Source organism: Felis catus, chromosome C1 (genome assembly GCF_018350175.1).
Source record: "Felis catus isolate Fca126 chromosome C1, F.catus_Fca126_mat1.0, whole genome shotgun sequence".
NCBI classification, from domain to species: Eukaryota; Metazoa; Chordata; class Mammalia; order Carnivora; family Felidae; genus Felis; species Felis catus.
In genome coordinates, this window is record NC_058375.1 from 54,208,933 (window position 1) to 54,225,243 (window position 16,311).

The 16,311-nt window shown below is 35.2% G+C and overlaps 1 protein-coding gene across 9 annotated transcripts in view; it reads left to right on the top strand.

The window, feature by feature from the left end:
• Positions 1-15,520, top strand: part of LEPR (leptin receptor) — a 155,007-nt gene extending 139,487 nt beyond the window's left edge. For 7 of the 9 annotated variants that reach the window (XM_045035967.1, XM_045035970.1, XM_045035966.1 and 4 more), the window contains one exon: positions 10,779-15,519. In XM_045035967.1, the coding sequence (XP_044891902.1) occupies positions 10,779-11,606 (828 nt within the window). In that variant the 3' untranslated portion in view covers positions 11,607-15,519. Of the gene's footprint in view, positions 1-7,499; positions 9,143-10,778 lie in introns of those variants that run through there. The other 2 variants (XM_045035972.1, XM_045035973.1) reach the window with 2 other exon arrangements.
• Positions 15,521-16,311: the final 791 nt, after the last annotated feature.

Sequence of the window (16,311 nt, forward strand, 5' to 3'; positions counted from 1 at the left end):
AAAACAAATTTTTAAGAGATTTTCCTTAGTATCTGGGAAATAAGACAGATCATAAAGGAGTGGCTGGGTGGAAAGCAGGATAGAAAGAACTTGTCTTCTTTACCATCTCCAAAATAGTTGATTCATTTTAAAATTCATTAATTTCACTCATTCACTCATGGGCTATTTATTGAACACCTATTCTGTGCTAGTCACTATGTAATATCTTCAGGTTGTAATGACCAGAAAACAGAAACTCCTGGAGCGAATGGTCTAGTGGGGAAGATAAACATCAATCAATGATAATGAAAATAATAATAATATATATATGATCTATATGATATACTAATAATTATAAACAACATGTTGTTAAAGAAAAGGATCCAATGTGCTGAACTTAGTGTGTGGGATGGATGGGGACGAGAGGGTGAAGATAGGAAAGCGACAATTGAGCTAAGCTCTGGAAGATGCGTAGTCATTAAATAGATTTTGTGGTGGAGGGATAGAGCCCAGGCAAAGCCACCTGCAAATATAAAGCCCTGAGGTAGAAAGGATCATAGCACATTCACAAACTGAAAATAGGGAGATTAAAAGACAGTGTAGTTTTTAATTACAGTGTAATATTTAATTTTCTTAAATATGAAGGGTTCTTTCTTTTAATATGAGCTTTTTTTTTTTGGTCAGAAAAACTAAATACCTATATAAGCAAAAATTTTAAAGCTTCCCTATACAAGTAAATATGAATGCAGAGAATAACCATCTCACTGTCTCTTTAAGGGAAGCTAAAATATTCTGTCTTCAACATGTGAAGCTCTGAAATCTTCCCTATGCACCACCATGAAAATGGTTTCTAAGTGTTTACCAGGGCAGGGAAATGATCAGGCCCATCTCAGCAAATGCAGTTTGAGCCTGCACCAAATGTCTTTTCCTTTCCAGAAAATGGTGTGTGCAAAGGAACCACTTGATGGGTAGAGGTCGGGTCAGTAAATATTTGTAGACTATGTGCTCCCCTGTCTCACATGGACATGATGAAAATGAGCACAAAGCTGCAGCAGATCATCTGACAGACATTACATACAAGGAGACTGAAATACCACTAAAATTTCCTATGTTCTGGTAAAATAAAGAAATGTGAAGAATTTTTAGGATACTTAAAGTGGATGTGAATATCCTTATTTGTAAGACCGATTTTTCCCCCCTCTGCAGATATTTGACGTTATATAATCTTATAAGTTATTATTTGAGCACAACTAGTCCTTACGATGCATAATTTATTTCTAGGGATTAATAGGTACACAGAAAACATTATCAGGAATAAAGGAATTTTTGGAATATAATGGCAATATTTGAAGAGTGAAGAATATAATTTAAAAGGATTTTACTAATGGTAAACATTTAATCTTCTTAAATTCAATAACTTAAGAAAAATCTCATTTTCTACTTTATCTCCTAAATAACTAAAAATAATAGTTTTTAGTCTAATAGAGAAAAATAATATAGTGTAATTCATACTAATTTCTAAAAAGGGTATGGCAAATTTACTATTGGCTCTTCACTTTCATATTTTATTTTATTTAATTCTCATAGGCCTAACCGTCTTAAATTTTATGATGACCATACTGAGTCTCAGAGTGGTTCAGTGGCTTGTCTTGATCATCTATCCTGTACTTGTATAAACCTTCGTTAAACCCCAGTCCATTGGACTCAAACTGCTACCCTTGCCATCAGTTCCATATTAACAAATGTATTACTTAATTTAACTAGTGCCATTAATTGTACACCTAAAAATAATTGAAATGGTAAATCTTATATATATTTTAACAAAATTCTAAAAATGGGTAAAAATCTGAATAGACATTTAAAAATATTTTTAAATGTTTATTTTTGAGACAGATGTGAGTGGGCAAGGGGTAGAGAGAGAGGTAGACACAGAATCCAAAGTAGGCTCCAGACTCTGAGCTGTCAGCACAGAGCCTGATGCAGGGCTCAAACTCACGAACTGTGAGATCATGACCTGAGCCAAAGTCGGACGCTTAACTGACTGAGCCACCCAGGAGCCCCTGAATACACATTTTTGCAAAGAAGACATATAAGTGAAAAATAAGCACTAATGCATATATGTTCAACATTATTAACTATTGGGGAAATACAAGCCAAAAACACAAGATACCACTTTACACTGGCTAGAATGGCTATAATCAAAAAGATGATAAGTGTTGGTGAGAACATGGAGAAATTAGAACTCATACACTGCCAGTGGGAAAGTAAACTGATGCAGCCCTTTCTGTGCTAACAGCACAGAGCCTGCTTGGGATTCTCTCTTTCTCTCTCTGTCTGCCCCTCCCCCTGCTCATGCTCTCTTTTTCTTGAAGTAAATAAATACACTTAAAAAAAATGATGCAGCCCTTTTGGAAAATGGTCTTAACGGTTCAACATAGAGTTACCATATGACCCAATAATTCCACTTCTAGGTATGTATCCAATAGAAATGAAATCATGTATTTACATGGAGATTTATACATGAATGTTCATAACAACATTGTTTATAATGGCCAAAATGTGGCAACAAGCCATATTTTTTAATATCCATCAAATGCTGAATGGATAAGCAAAGGGTGATATATCCAATTCTAAAACAAAAGGAAACAACAAACAAAAAACCCACAACGTGTTGCAAAGCAAACATACTGTGGTAGTCCATTGTTGTTAAAAACAATGACAGTATTTTTTAAGGAGATAATTTTTTACGTGAAATATTTTCCTTAATTTGTTCTTCACATTCAGATTACTTTGAGCATTGGTTTTTATGAAAGTAATCTATACTTGTAATTCTTTAGATATCCAGCCTGGTTTCTAAAATATTCCCTAAAAGTAATCTCTTCCATTTTTTAAGCTATCATTCTCATTCCCTTTTGTTTATAATTAATCAAAAATCCATATTTGCCTCATATTTTTTTATTGATAAAAGTTAAGATAAAGTTTGTCCTGCTTATTCCTCTCATTCGTTTTGGTCCCTCCTTCCCTTTTTAGGGGCACCGACTTTCAAGAATATAGTATGTATTTGTCTAGTTTGTGCTTTTGTACTTTACTGTATCTGTATATGTGTATCCATGACCAATGAACAATAATACTTTTGGCATTAATTAATTAATGTTATCATGCCTTCCATGTCATTCAAAAATTATTTTTGTTCTAAGCATTGTTTTTTGAGATCTTTCCATGTTGATGCCATTAACGGAGTTCAGCTATGTGGACTGGCCAATTGTATTCCATCCTATAAATATATCATAATTCATATGTCCATTCCCCCATGGATATTTAAGTTGTTTGCAAACTTTTTCTATTCATTACAAACAATGCTGCTGTAAACATGGTTGTTAATATCTCTTTGTTCTCTGGGGATATGTATGTTCCATTATTTAAAAAGATAAGTTTTTGCATGAGCATGTGATCAATGTGCATGGTTTAATAGTGAAATAGTATGGAAGAGCATTTGTTGCAAAGTAGAGTGTCCTCCTCCATCCCTACCTACCCTTAGTCTTGCTTTCCAAATGCCATTACTTTAAACTGGTTTGCTTTTAACTTTTCTGGCAAGTCACCTTTATATTTCTAAAAATAATATGCTTACACCACTACGGAATGTAGACATGATCAATTGGTTTCTGGCTATAATGAATATTTATTGATACACATACTTTTCCTTCCATTCTCATTTCCCCACACTCCTATGACATACTGTGTTGTCGCCTTTTCCCCATTTTTGTCAGTAATTACTCTGCAACCTCAGAAGAATCTTTTTAAATTCCATTTATTTCCATCAATAGAGCCACTTGTAGGAGCTCCCCTTCTAGGGAGCTTTATTGTTAAATAAAGACATTAGCACTCTTACCTTCTCTCTCCACCTCCCAGTCTATGTAAATAGAACTCTTCGCTTTAAGTCAGGATTGATAGCATGTTTTGTCCTATAATCATTGTAAAAAACACAAAGTCAGTAAACTGCATTTAGGTGGCTATGGGTATGTAAACACTGTTCCTTGAAGAACAAGTAATATACGTGATGACATTTCTTGGTAGTTCCAATGTCACAGGAGAATGTTTTTTTGAAAGATATTAGAAATATTTCAGCTGTTGGTCAGAATTGTGCCAAATTTTAGTTGACTTCATTTTTAGTTTTTATGGGGTTGTTGTTGCTTTTTCTAGTGTTTCTAATTGCCTTTATAAAAATGTAATGTTTATTTTTGAGAGAGAGACAGAGGGTGAGCAGGGGAGGGACAGAGAGGGAGACACAGAATCTGAAGCAGGCTCCAGGCTCTGAGCTGTCAGCACAGAGCCCAGCACGGGGCTTGAACTCATGAATGGTGAGATCATGACTTGAGCCAAGTCAGATGCTTAACCGACTGAGCCACCCAGGTGCCTGCTAATAGCTTCTTTCAAAGTGTTTTTGAATGTCTGTGTGCTGCTATTATACAAACTTCTTCACTGGACACCTTTTCCCAGTGTACTCTGCCCAGGAAACCCTATATCCTCCTACTTCAATCCGGATAAGGTGTTTTCTATAATTTCTACGAGCCATCACCCAGAATTTTTCCTTAACTGGTTTCTAGTGATTGCTGCTTCCTAAGTTCGTTTCCTTCCTCTTTCTTGATTAACTACATCCTTAAGTAACCTCCTAAGAAATGTTATGTGCTAAGTCAGAGTCTCTTCATGCCTGAAATTCTTTTCATTGTGCCTTCATTGATCGTTAGTTTGGTGGAGTAGCCATTTCCAGATTGGACAAACCTTTCCAATTCAACTTTGAAGTAATTCCTGTCTCATCATCTAGCACTCAGTATTGCTTCTGAGAACTCAGATGCCATTCTAATTTTTACTCCTCACTGGTTACTTGCAGTTTTCTTGCACTTAAAAATTCTCTCCATTTGTGTGTTCTAAAATTTCAGCGATGGATCTTGGGAGGTTCTTTTTCATTTAACTTGGTCACCATTTGAAGACACTTTCAATTCCATGTCTTCTGTCTTATCTAAGAAATTATATTATTTCTTTGTGATTTCCTCTCTTCCTGTTTCTTTTGTTTTCTCTTTCTAGAATATGTATTTGTTAGATGTTGAGCCCTTTGCATAGATCTTCTATATTTCTTATCACTTTATTATGTTCTTTTGTTGTGTTTTGTTTTACATTGAGACCTTGCCATATCCTATTCTTCTAGTGTTTCTGTTGAACTTTTATTTACTATTACATTTGTAAATTTGCAAGCTTTTTTTTTTCAGAGTATTTTGTTCTGGTTTTATATATGATATTTTCTTAAATCTTACTAGAAGGACCATTTTAAGGATCATTGTTTGTTTGAAAAATTCTCTTTTTTCCCTTTTCCCTGAATTCCCTTTCTGCCAGGATCCTATTTTCTTCTTGTTTATATTGGCTTCTTTTTAAAATCTCAGACTTTCCCTAAATATCTAGTAATTATTTGGTTTCCTTTAATGTTTTAGAATGAAACTGTAGATGAGCTGATTGGGAGCCCAATGTGTATAGGCAGGGATTGTTGCTCTCTGGGTGGGTAGATAGGACTCTGGCTAGCTGAGGAAAAAATGTACTCACAGTCGCTACTACCCCACAGCTGCTTAGTAACTCCCAGGAGAGCTCTTTAGTTGCTTTTGAAAACAATACCTCAATTTGGGTGTGGAAGGTAGTTCTAGTATAAAGGCTCTTCCATATACAACAGAGAACTGGAAGAGCCCCATTCCTTCATATCTTCTTTTACCTGCCATTTCTTCACTCATTTCTTCACTCAACTCACTCATTTACCTGCTTTTACCTGCCATTTCGTCACTCACCATCTCAACTGGATTCAACTGGGCAAACTGGCTTTCTCTTCAGCCACAGCCTGCTCTGGAGATACTTTGGTTTGTAGCTTTCTTTGCTCATCCTCGTTGGTCTATACTCTTCTGGTTGTTTTCCATCTTTTAGAAGTGAATTAAAAATCTTATTCCCTCTTGCCTTCTCAGGTTATCTTCTGTGTTGTGGGTATATATTTGTTGTTTGTGTACTTTTATTGTGACAGAGTTCTACAAAGATGAGAGAGAAATGTGTTCAACCTGCCATCTTGAACCAGAATACTGTGCTACACCATTTCTTTTCATACTTTAAAAGTCAGAATCTTAAAAATAAATTAAAAATAAAATAAAAATAAATATATAAATCAGAATCTTAAACAAAAGTTGAATTCTTGTAGGAAAATACAGTGACGCAATAGACTTGCTTTTTCTTCTAATGCAAATTTCATAGTGTTTAAGACTGTAACCAATTTGGTTATTTACCTTTCTCTTTAGCAGTGTTGCCTAATCTATCATTTTCTTCCTCTAAATCTAAATCATCTGTAATTTTTTTGGGTGGAGGGGGATCTAACCCCGCTTCTTTGTTGTCTTCTTCACAAGAGTGTACTCCAGTTAACAACTTACTTTAGAAGTGAGAAAGCTAAAGCCAAATAGATTTTCCCTTGTGATTCAAAGACTATCCAAGATTCCTCAGTCTGCTCTAGGCCTCCAAAGAAGAAGCTCAAAGACCTGCAGCTTCCCAGAATACCAGCCTCACAGATCTGAGGCAGAGCAACTCTGAAATTGGTCTTGCAGAAGTGGGTAGAGCTGGTGTGGTTTTGAGTTGGAAGTTCTATTTAGGAGTACACGTTACTGGGCTTAGAAATACCTATCTCACTCCCCTAAAATATGATTTCAGTTTTGTTTACTTTCCTGTTCTTCATATTTGTTATATGCCCATGAATTATAAGTAGCCAGAAGAGAGACTGAATTAATCGGCTGAAATCTAACACAGCAAGTAGAAAAAACAAAACAAATAACATGTTTTCCTGCCTGTTTGCAGTTAGCATCTCTTTTCATTTTTCCATTGTTTTATAGAAAGTTTGTTAGACTGGAAGAAAATAAAGAACTAAGTTGGGGTCCTCACTCTGCTCTAATTAGCTCTGTAACTTTAAGCCCCAGTCAATTTGTTTATAAAAAAAAAAAAAAAAAGGGAGACTCATGGACCAGATGGTTTCTTAGATTTTTTTTCCCCCTAGATTAGATTAGATTTCCTAGATTAGAAAAATCATGATAATGGTCCATTATTTCAGCTCTTCTTTCTCTTAATTTTTGAACTTTTGTTTTTACTCCTCTACTCTTTTACTCTTTCTTGTTTCAAGCTCTCTAATACTTCTGCTCCTCACTCTCCCCTGCCTATTTATCTTTCCAGCTCTTTGTTCTTTCTCCTTATTCTGTTATTATTGTATAGTTTTTCCTTTTCTGGGGTCACCAAGACTGTTCTTAGAGTGTGATATTAAGGCATTGCTTTACGGAAATAGAAAAGGCTACCTTAGTTCAAAATTTTACTCTTTCCTAAAAAGGTACATTACTGTAGTATCACAGAAGAATTGATAGTCCAGAAGCCATGCCTGAGAGAAAATGTTTTTGAAATATTTTATCTTTTGTTTCTGATTTTTTGTTTTGCTTTCTTATTTTATTTTATCTAAACAGAGAATGGATATTCTTTGAAGCTTAATCATGATCACAACTGATGAACCCAATTCTTCCCAACATTCTGTAGAGTATTAGAAGATTTTTACATTTTGAAGAAGGGGAGACAAATCTAAAAAAATATTTGGTTGAACTATTGAGAACTAACATATAGTGGATGATGCTGATTTAGAACTTAAATAGAAGGGTAAATTTGGGGTCAAGATGTAGGTCTCAGTCCACTGCATTTTGAATATATGCTTGCTTTTCAGGTCACGTGAAGTTTAACAAGTAATATTCATGGTGTCTGGCTTTTGATTTATCATTTGTATGGTGGTCATAAAACGTAAAAACTATGACTGTTGCTCTTCCCATGGGTCTATTAGATATTATCAGATATGTAGTAGACAGTGCTGTAACTAGATGAAAGCTACAACTTCTGACACATAACTTTGCAAACACAATGAATCTAATTATAAAATACAGTAAAACTATTTAGCTAATATTTTCACATCCCAAATTTTCCATTTTATATTCTTCTCTAGACATCTGAGCTTATAAACTGACCCACTTGGGTGTTGTTTTGAATGTCTTAAAGCTTTTATGTCTATCTAACTTTGGTCAATCTGGGGATTTCTATCGTTGGTATCCTTGCAAATGGCTTATGTGCTAACTTCTATTTCAGTTCAAAGAAAGCCAGAAGTTAGGGTTTGTGCTGGTCACAGGCCAATGGAAGTTACAGTTCGTATCAGGATGACCTGACATGTCCAGGTCAGACTGACCAGATCAGAAAACACATCAGTCTCCAATTCAGCCTCTTTGGAAATTCCTTCTTAAATTTATTTACACTGAACCACCCAAAGCTTCTGGCAGGCATAGAAGTACACAGTGATGCAAAAAGGGAGCTTTTCCAACAAGTTCATGGCAAGGGTAGGACATTTCTCCCTGGAAAAAAGACCCTTGCTGTTTCTATGATGCTAGCATACTAAGTGTGTTATGTTGCTCACATTCAAAATAAACCAAAGCCTCTGTTTGATGAACCTAAATAATATTCAGATTTAGGTAAAGACAGATCACTAACATTTAGATTTCACTCCGAGTTTTGTTTGATTACCAAAAAAGACACTAAAAATGAGGAGCAATGTGTCCTTTTCCCCTTCATTGACTTTGAATAGGTATCATTGGAATGTAAAATCAAAGTGTAAAATTATGAAAGAATATTTTTTAATTCCTACCAGCTGAATACATACTTAGTATGTTCCCAGACTGTTCTAAAATCTTTAAAAATTAGGTGCATATAATGATTACGATTTTGTAATGAACATACTTTTAATAAATGTTTGTGACCCATTGATGAAATATACCTCAATAATATATGGGTATGTGATTTCTTATTAATTATCTTCCATCTGGATGCATTTGAAGACATGTAAATTATTTGGTACCAATAATTAGTTACCAATAATTAGTTATAAGGTTTTAGAGGACATGAAATATGCCAGAGCCATCATCTGAAGAACATATATGAGTCTGCGTGCTATTGGCTATTTGTGTGTATTTTTTGTTTTCATGTTGATAGCATGTAATTCCTTTATTTGGTGATCTTATTTTCTAGGTTCATTTAAATTTTAAGAAATTCAAGACACACAGAGTAGCAAGTTTAAGAAAAAACAATATGAGAAAATAAATATTTGAAGCAAATCATAAAACTAATGATAAATTTCTGTCAGAAAAAAAGGCATAGGAACAGTTTTCATATATTATGTTCATAAATAACAGAGAAGGTTGTGTTAACATGATATTTGTCATTATGTAGGATTTTAATATCTATATAAATGTATTCCATTTTTTATCATATTTAGCATTTGGTATATTTATTCTTTATGGCTATAATCACAAATATATTTCATTTAAGAATTTAGAACTGTGCTAATGAATTATGTTTTTATATGAAATATATTTGCCATTATGAAGAATAGTTGGGGATACTGTTATTTCAGGGAATAAGTTTGAATTCATTCTGGTAGTTTAAAAATTATAAAATTCAGGGGCACGTGGGTGGCTTAGTCGGTTGGGCGTCCGACTTCAGCTCGGGTCATGATCTCACAGTTCGTGAGTTCAAGCCCCACATCGGGCTGTGCGCTGACAGCTCAGAGCCTGCAGCCTGTTTTGGATTCTGTGTCTCCCTCTCTCTCTGCCCCTCCCCCGCTCACACTCTGTCTCTGTCTCCCTCAAAAATAAATAAACATTAAAAATTTTTTTTTAAATAAAAAAAATAAAAAATAATTGTAAAATTCGAAAGGTCAATCATATGTATGTTTCACAAATTGAACACATTTTCAGTAGCACGTCCTTTAGTTGCATTAATTTTTCAATGTGATGTGTCCACAGTGTTCTTTATTTTGCACTTATTTTTCAATATGTTTACATTGTATAAGTTGAGCTTTTTACACACAGATTCTTGATTTGTAGCTGCTTGGCAGGATTTTTTTGTTGTGATGTAACCAGCATTCTTATAAAAGATATGATGTGCATTTGTTTTGTGTCTTTGTCTTCATTCCACATGTTCCGTGTGTATTTTTATGTGAAGTTATCTATAAGGAATGGTGACTTAAGAGTCTGTGATCATCTCTTTTACCATCATTGTTTTCAACAAATTGGTGTTAGTTCCTGTCTTCTGGTGATCTTAAGTAGATTTTCAGTATCGTATAAGGCAGATTAGTCTCAACAGTCACAAATAGTTCGCCTTTACATCATATCTTATGTCATGGCGTAGATACTCTAATTACCTTTGGACTAGAGGGTTTGTTCATTTGATTTTATTTCAATTACTTTTTCATTTGAGGTTTAAATTTTTCAGTTTGTGGAAGCCTAATTTGCTGTAAAACATGAGGAATTCTTCAGAAGATATGCAGCAACCAATCTTTATTGAGACCTAAGCACTTTCAGACCCTCTCTAATTTATTCCCCACCGCAATGCCAGGAAGTAAATATTGATAGAACACATTTTTACAGATGAAGAAACCAAAAGACAAAGAAGTTAATGTACTTGTCCATGGTCATAGAAGTGGAAGGACTCAAACCAAAGTCTATCTCATCCCACTTTAAACACTAATTTATATGTCTCTCCCTTATGATTTTTGACATATCCGTTTCAGTCCAAAACTAGTTAATGTGTGCTTGACTTATGTCCTTTGGTAGTAAACCTTTTACACTCTCGTTTCTGCAATGATGTCGTAGTGAAGAAAAATACTACTACTAATAATACAATTGAGCGTTAAAATGTGTCTTTTCTTTTAGCCAGAAACGTTTGAGCATCTTTTTGTCAAGCATACAGAATCAGTGATATTTGGTCCTCTTCTTTTGGAGCCTGAAGCCATTTCAGAAGATGTCAGTGTTGACACAACATGGAAAAATAAAGATGACATGATGCCAACAACTCTGGTCTCTCTACTTTTGGCAACTCCAGATCTTGAAAAGGGTTCTATTTGTATCAGTGACCAGCACAACAGTGCTGACTTCTCTGAGCTTGAGAGCAGCGTGGTAACCTATGAGGATGAAAACAGGAGACAGCCCTCTGTTAGATATGCTACCCTACTCAGCAGCTCTAAATCAAGTGACATTGATGAAGAGCAAGGGCTTATAAACAGTTCAGTCAGCAAATGCTTCTCTAGCAAAAATTCTCTGTCCAAGGATTCTTTCTCTAACAGCTCATGGGAGATAGAAACCCAGGCATTTTTTATATTATCAGATCAGCATCCCAATATAATTTCACCACACCTTCCGTTCTCAGAAGGATTGGATGAATTTTTGAAACCTGAGGGAAATTTCCCTGAAGAAAATAATGGTGAGAGGTCTGTCTATTATTTAGGGGTCACCTCAATCAAAAAAAGAGAGAGTGGTGTGTTTTTGACTGACGAGTCACAAGTGTTGTGTCCGTTCCCAGCCCATTGTTTACTCACTGACATCAGAATCCTCCAGGACACTTGCTCACAACTTGTAGAAAATCATTTCAGTTTAGGAACTAATGGTCAGAAGACTTTTGTATCTTACATGCCTCAGTTTCAGACTTGTTCTACTCAGACTCGGAAGATAATGGAAAACACAATGTGTGACCTAACTGTCTAATTTCATTCAAGAAACATCTCAGATGTATGTTACAGTGAATCGTATGAAGTGTATGTAATACAGTCCACCATGGTTGTGGATATGGGAGAGGAAGGAAAACTGTCAGAGTCAAACTTGAAAGTGAGTGTTTCCAAATTAAAGGTATCTGTCATTGCTCAGTAATATTGACAAAAAATGAGAGAAAGTCTTCAAGAGCCTGGCAATGTAGACTGACTCTTCTAATGATTTCATTAACAAGCTACACTAGGAAGATCTCCAATGGCTTGTTTCTAGCTAGAAATGAACCCAACAAATACCATCTTTGGCAAACATTAGACCTGTGTAGAAAGAGCTAATCTTCTCGATTATACCTAAGTTTGAAAGACACTGTGGGATGTAACTTGTTTCAAAGGTATGGTTGTTTTATCTTGAGTTGTCTTTGTTTTCAACTGATTCACACGCGTGCGCACACACACACACACGTCTATACATAAGAGGCATCCTCGTACATTTTTGAAGTATGTGATGTATTTGTGCCACTTGACTGCGTGATTTTAAGATTTTGCAATTTAACAAACTTGCCTTGAGCACTTACTCTGTGGTAGGCAGTCTGCTAAATGTTGCAGATTTAGATCTGGCCTGGGGGATGTACTTCTGAAGACTGACAAGTAAGCTGATCTTTATGTATCGAATATAACCATGCAATGATACTACCTATCAGAATGGAAATACTAGAATACAAACAGTATTTTGATGACAACAAAAGCATTTTGAAAACGTGTGTCTTAACGCTTCCCTATAAAAGATGTTGCAGTGGTTGCTTTCTGATACAGTTAGATGACTAAATGCTACTGTATATCACTCTGGAATTATTGTCTTCCCTGATTCCAACTTGCTTGTACGCTGTTTTTTTTTTTTTCTCACTTCTCTTTCATATAACCACCCACTGTGTTAAAGCTTTCCGTATTTTATCTCAATCAATTATTAAAATAATTGTATGAGACATGTACTACTATAACACCCTTATTAAAGATTAGAAGATTAAGTAATTTTCCCAAGGACACAGAGTTAGTGTATAATGGAACCAGAATCCAGATTTAAACTCAGATCTTTTAATGCTAGTGATTACGTTTTAAACCTATACCTTATGTTGCCGTCCATTAAAAAAATGACCCACAAGCAGATAAAATTTGTTAAGTGGATATATAATCCTGGGTGAAAATGAAGTGAGAATTACACAGATGTTGTTTTTGCCTTTAAAGACTTTAATATTTCTTGTTTGTTTCAGTTTTTGGTATGGCAAGAAAACTCCGAGACAGCATTTTGAGCAACAAACTAATCAAGAAACCTGCAGAGATAGATGTTGAGTGTCAATAAATCAGAATTTCAAGATGATCAGTATAATCAAAATACATACCTTAGTACTCAGAAATATGCCTATTAGATTGCTAAGCATCACCAGTTTCATACTTGGCCTGAGAGAGGATCCTGCTGATTTTACTGTTACCCTAGATAAAATCCTACACTCCATCTCTATTCTAGTTGTGGCCATATGAAATGAGAAGTTCTGGACAGTGACAAAGATCTCAGGGCCCAAACAACAGGTATTTTTTTTCACACTTCATCATCATTTGCTAATTAGAAATCAATAAAGTTGTTTCATGCCATAAGGATTGTTGAGATATCTCAGATACTCATCAACAGATAGGTGACTCACAAGAGAATGGTAGAGGGCTCACATCAACTCACTGAATTATGAGTGTGGTATGAAAGCCTTAGTTCTATACAAAGATAAATTGAGAGAATACATTTTTTTTTCACTGATGTTTTAAGTGGTTTACAGATTCAGAAACAGAAAGAAATTATTGCATGTATGGAAGTTCTGGCAAAATTGACCATTATTTTTAATGCTGCTCATAGAATATAGAAGTTGTATTGAGGATGCAGTATAGAAGAATTACATTTTGCTCCATTCTGCATAAAGTTAGAGATTAAACAATGAGCATGTCCACTGAGACACAACATTCTCCTGTGGCCTGGGACCCATGACTATATGACTATGGGGAAGAGAAAGTGATAGATGTTCCAAACAGCCTATGATTTCACCATGCTATGTGTATGTGGCAGTGAATTCAGAAGTCCCAGCACCAGTGTAGTGCTGCAGGTCTGAGTTAAAGGAATTTAGTAACAATATATTAACAAGATCATTGATATCCCGGTGCACAGTTCCAAAAACATATGAAAACATCTCAAGTAGTGAAATGCCAAGGGTGTTGTTTTCATGGAGAGGGCTGAATGGTAGAGTTTGGCCTATTGGTATATATAGATTTAGATCCTATCTGTTGTCAGTGTGTTAGGGCTCTGATTTTCACTTTTGAAAGTTTGTTTCACTGCATGTGTCACTATACATTATTGGGTCTTTATGAAAATTATCTGTCATTAAGTAGTGGGTTTTAATAAAAATATAGGTAAATTTAGAACATTTTATACTTCAGGATGGTCTGATATTTTCCATTTCTTTCCAAAGATTCCTTAAAAAAATTTTTTAAGGGAGAGAAGAGCTGAAATATGGATTTGCACTTTTAAACTTAGGATAAATCTGGAATTTGGAGTATTTCTCTTAAGGCCTTGAATTGTAACACAAGTTACCAGTCTCTCTAAATCTGAACTTGATGAAAAGAAATTCAGAAGTTAATAATTTGGGATATGGCCTCAAGGTTCAACATAAGACAAATCACTTGTCAGGGCTAATGAGATTATATGTTTCCTATGTTAAACCCCCTAAAACAAAGAAGAAAAATCAAGGTGTGGTTATCAGTAACAGCAGGGGCCTCCCACGGAGCCCTGTGTTCCCATTTGGAGATGGGCTACATATGGACAAGAGGAATAGGAACAGATATTCTTTTATGTTTAAGCCTCGTCTCAAGTGGTAAGAGGACTTGGATGAAATTTGCAAACCAGTGGGTGATTCTGGACCTATAATAAGGTTTTATGGCACCGAGCATGAGCTGCGTTTATCTTCTCTCTTCCCTTTCCAATAAAACCAACTCCCTCTTTCCAAATATCAAACATATGGTCACATTCCCTTAGGAATATTCACTTTGACTACACAAATGCTGAGAGAAGAGAAACTTCCTTCACAAACTGATGCCAGATTCCAAAACTACTTTGGTTGGCACGGGATACAGGCTAGGCCATCAGAGCTGTGCCCATGGGGACCACGTGGGGTTGGACAACGTGCTAAATGGATCAAGACATGCTGCAACCATATGTCACCTAGACGTGGATGGAAAAAGACCTCTTTCCAAATTCCTTCCTGTAGTTTTAAAAAGAAATGTGCTCCACTGTTCATCTTTTGAGGGTCATCTTGATAGTTAAGGACTCTTCTAAAGTGATTATTAATTGAGAAACCACACTGTCAGATGTAAAACACAAAATTGTCCACTCTATTATGAAAAACTGTGTTTGAGGAAAAAAATGCAAACATAGTCACCAAAGAAAATGTGAAGAAGCATTTACAAAAGGAAACTAGAGAAGTCAGTAGTTTTGCCTTATCTCGCACAACTAAATTAAAACAGTAAAGCACGCCTGCACGCAGTCACAATGTTGGGGGGGGGGTGCAATTTAGAATACAAAGGTCTTCATTAGAACTGAGTCATGTTACTTGTTGTTTGTATGAGCATCAAAAATGGTTTCCATGGGTGTTTATATTGCACAAATTATTTTTATACAAAGTTTATCAATCAGTATTTTGGAAAGCTGCTGAAGTTGTCTATTTTTCAAAATTAACTACACTTCAGATGTTTGGCATTAAATTCAATTTTGTGAGGCCCTTGACAGGATATTTTAAATTTTTTTTTTCAACGTTTATTTATTTTTGGGACAGAGAGAGACTGAGCATGAACGGGGGAGGGGCAGAGAGAGAGGGAGACCCAGAATCGGAAACAGGCTCCAGGCTCCGAGCCATCAGCCCAGAGCCTGACGCGGGGCTCGAACTCACGGACCGCGAGATCGTGACCTGGCTGAAGTCGGACGCTCAACCGACTGCGCCACCCAGGCGCCCCAACAGGATATTTTAAATAATGGTCATTCCCTGGAACTGAGAAAGAATTTGGAAAATATCTAATTTTGTAGTGAAATACCTAGATTGCAGATATTGTACTTTAAAAACGTGTCATTAAAGTTGGTATCAGTTACTACTTTCTTTTAGTCACCATTGGTACTTTAATAAATGTTGTAAGTGTTGAGAATCACTTTATAAAATGTAATTAGTCTAATTTTCCTTTATGTTCCTAAAGTCATAAAGAAGGAAGATAATTTACGACTGTGAATATTTTCATTTTTTTATCATTATAAGTCATGAACGATGTCAGAATTTTAAGAAATGGAAAGTCCAAATAGAGTTATTATGAATTTAAGTTATTTTAGAATTACTTCATCTATTGTATGATTGCTTTTAGTAAAGATTTGAAAATATAAAGAAGTAATCTTTGTAGTTTATGTCAATAGTTAATATAAAATTTTTATACATTGTTAGCCTTTATATCTTCAAAATACTTACATAATGCCTTGGCTTTGAAAGGGGTTTGAAAACAATTTAGATGCAAGTATTTCCCTTTATTGTTACCGTCTCTGGTATCTACTCAATACATCAGCCCACACCAGATTTTTCCTGGCATCATAGCCACTTGTGATAACACATTACTCATTTTAAACATAAAGAGCT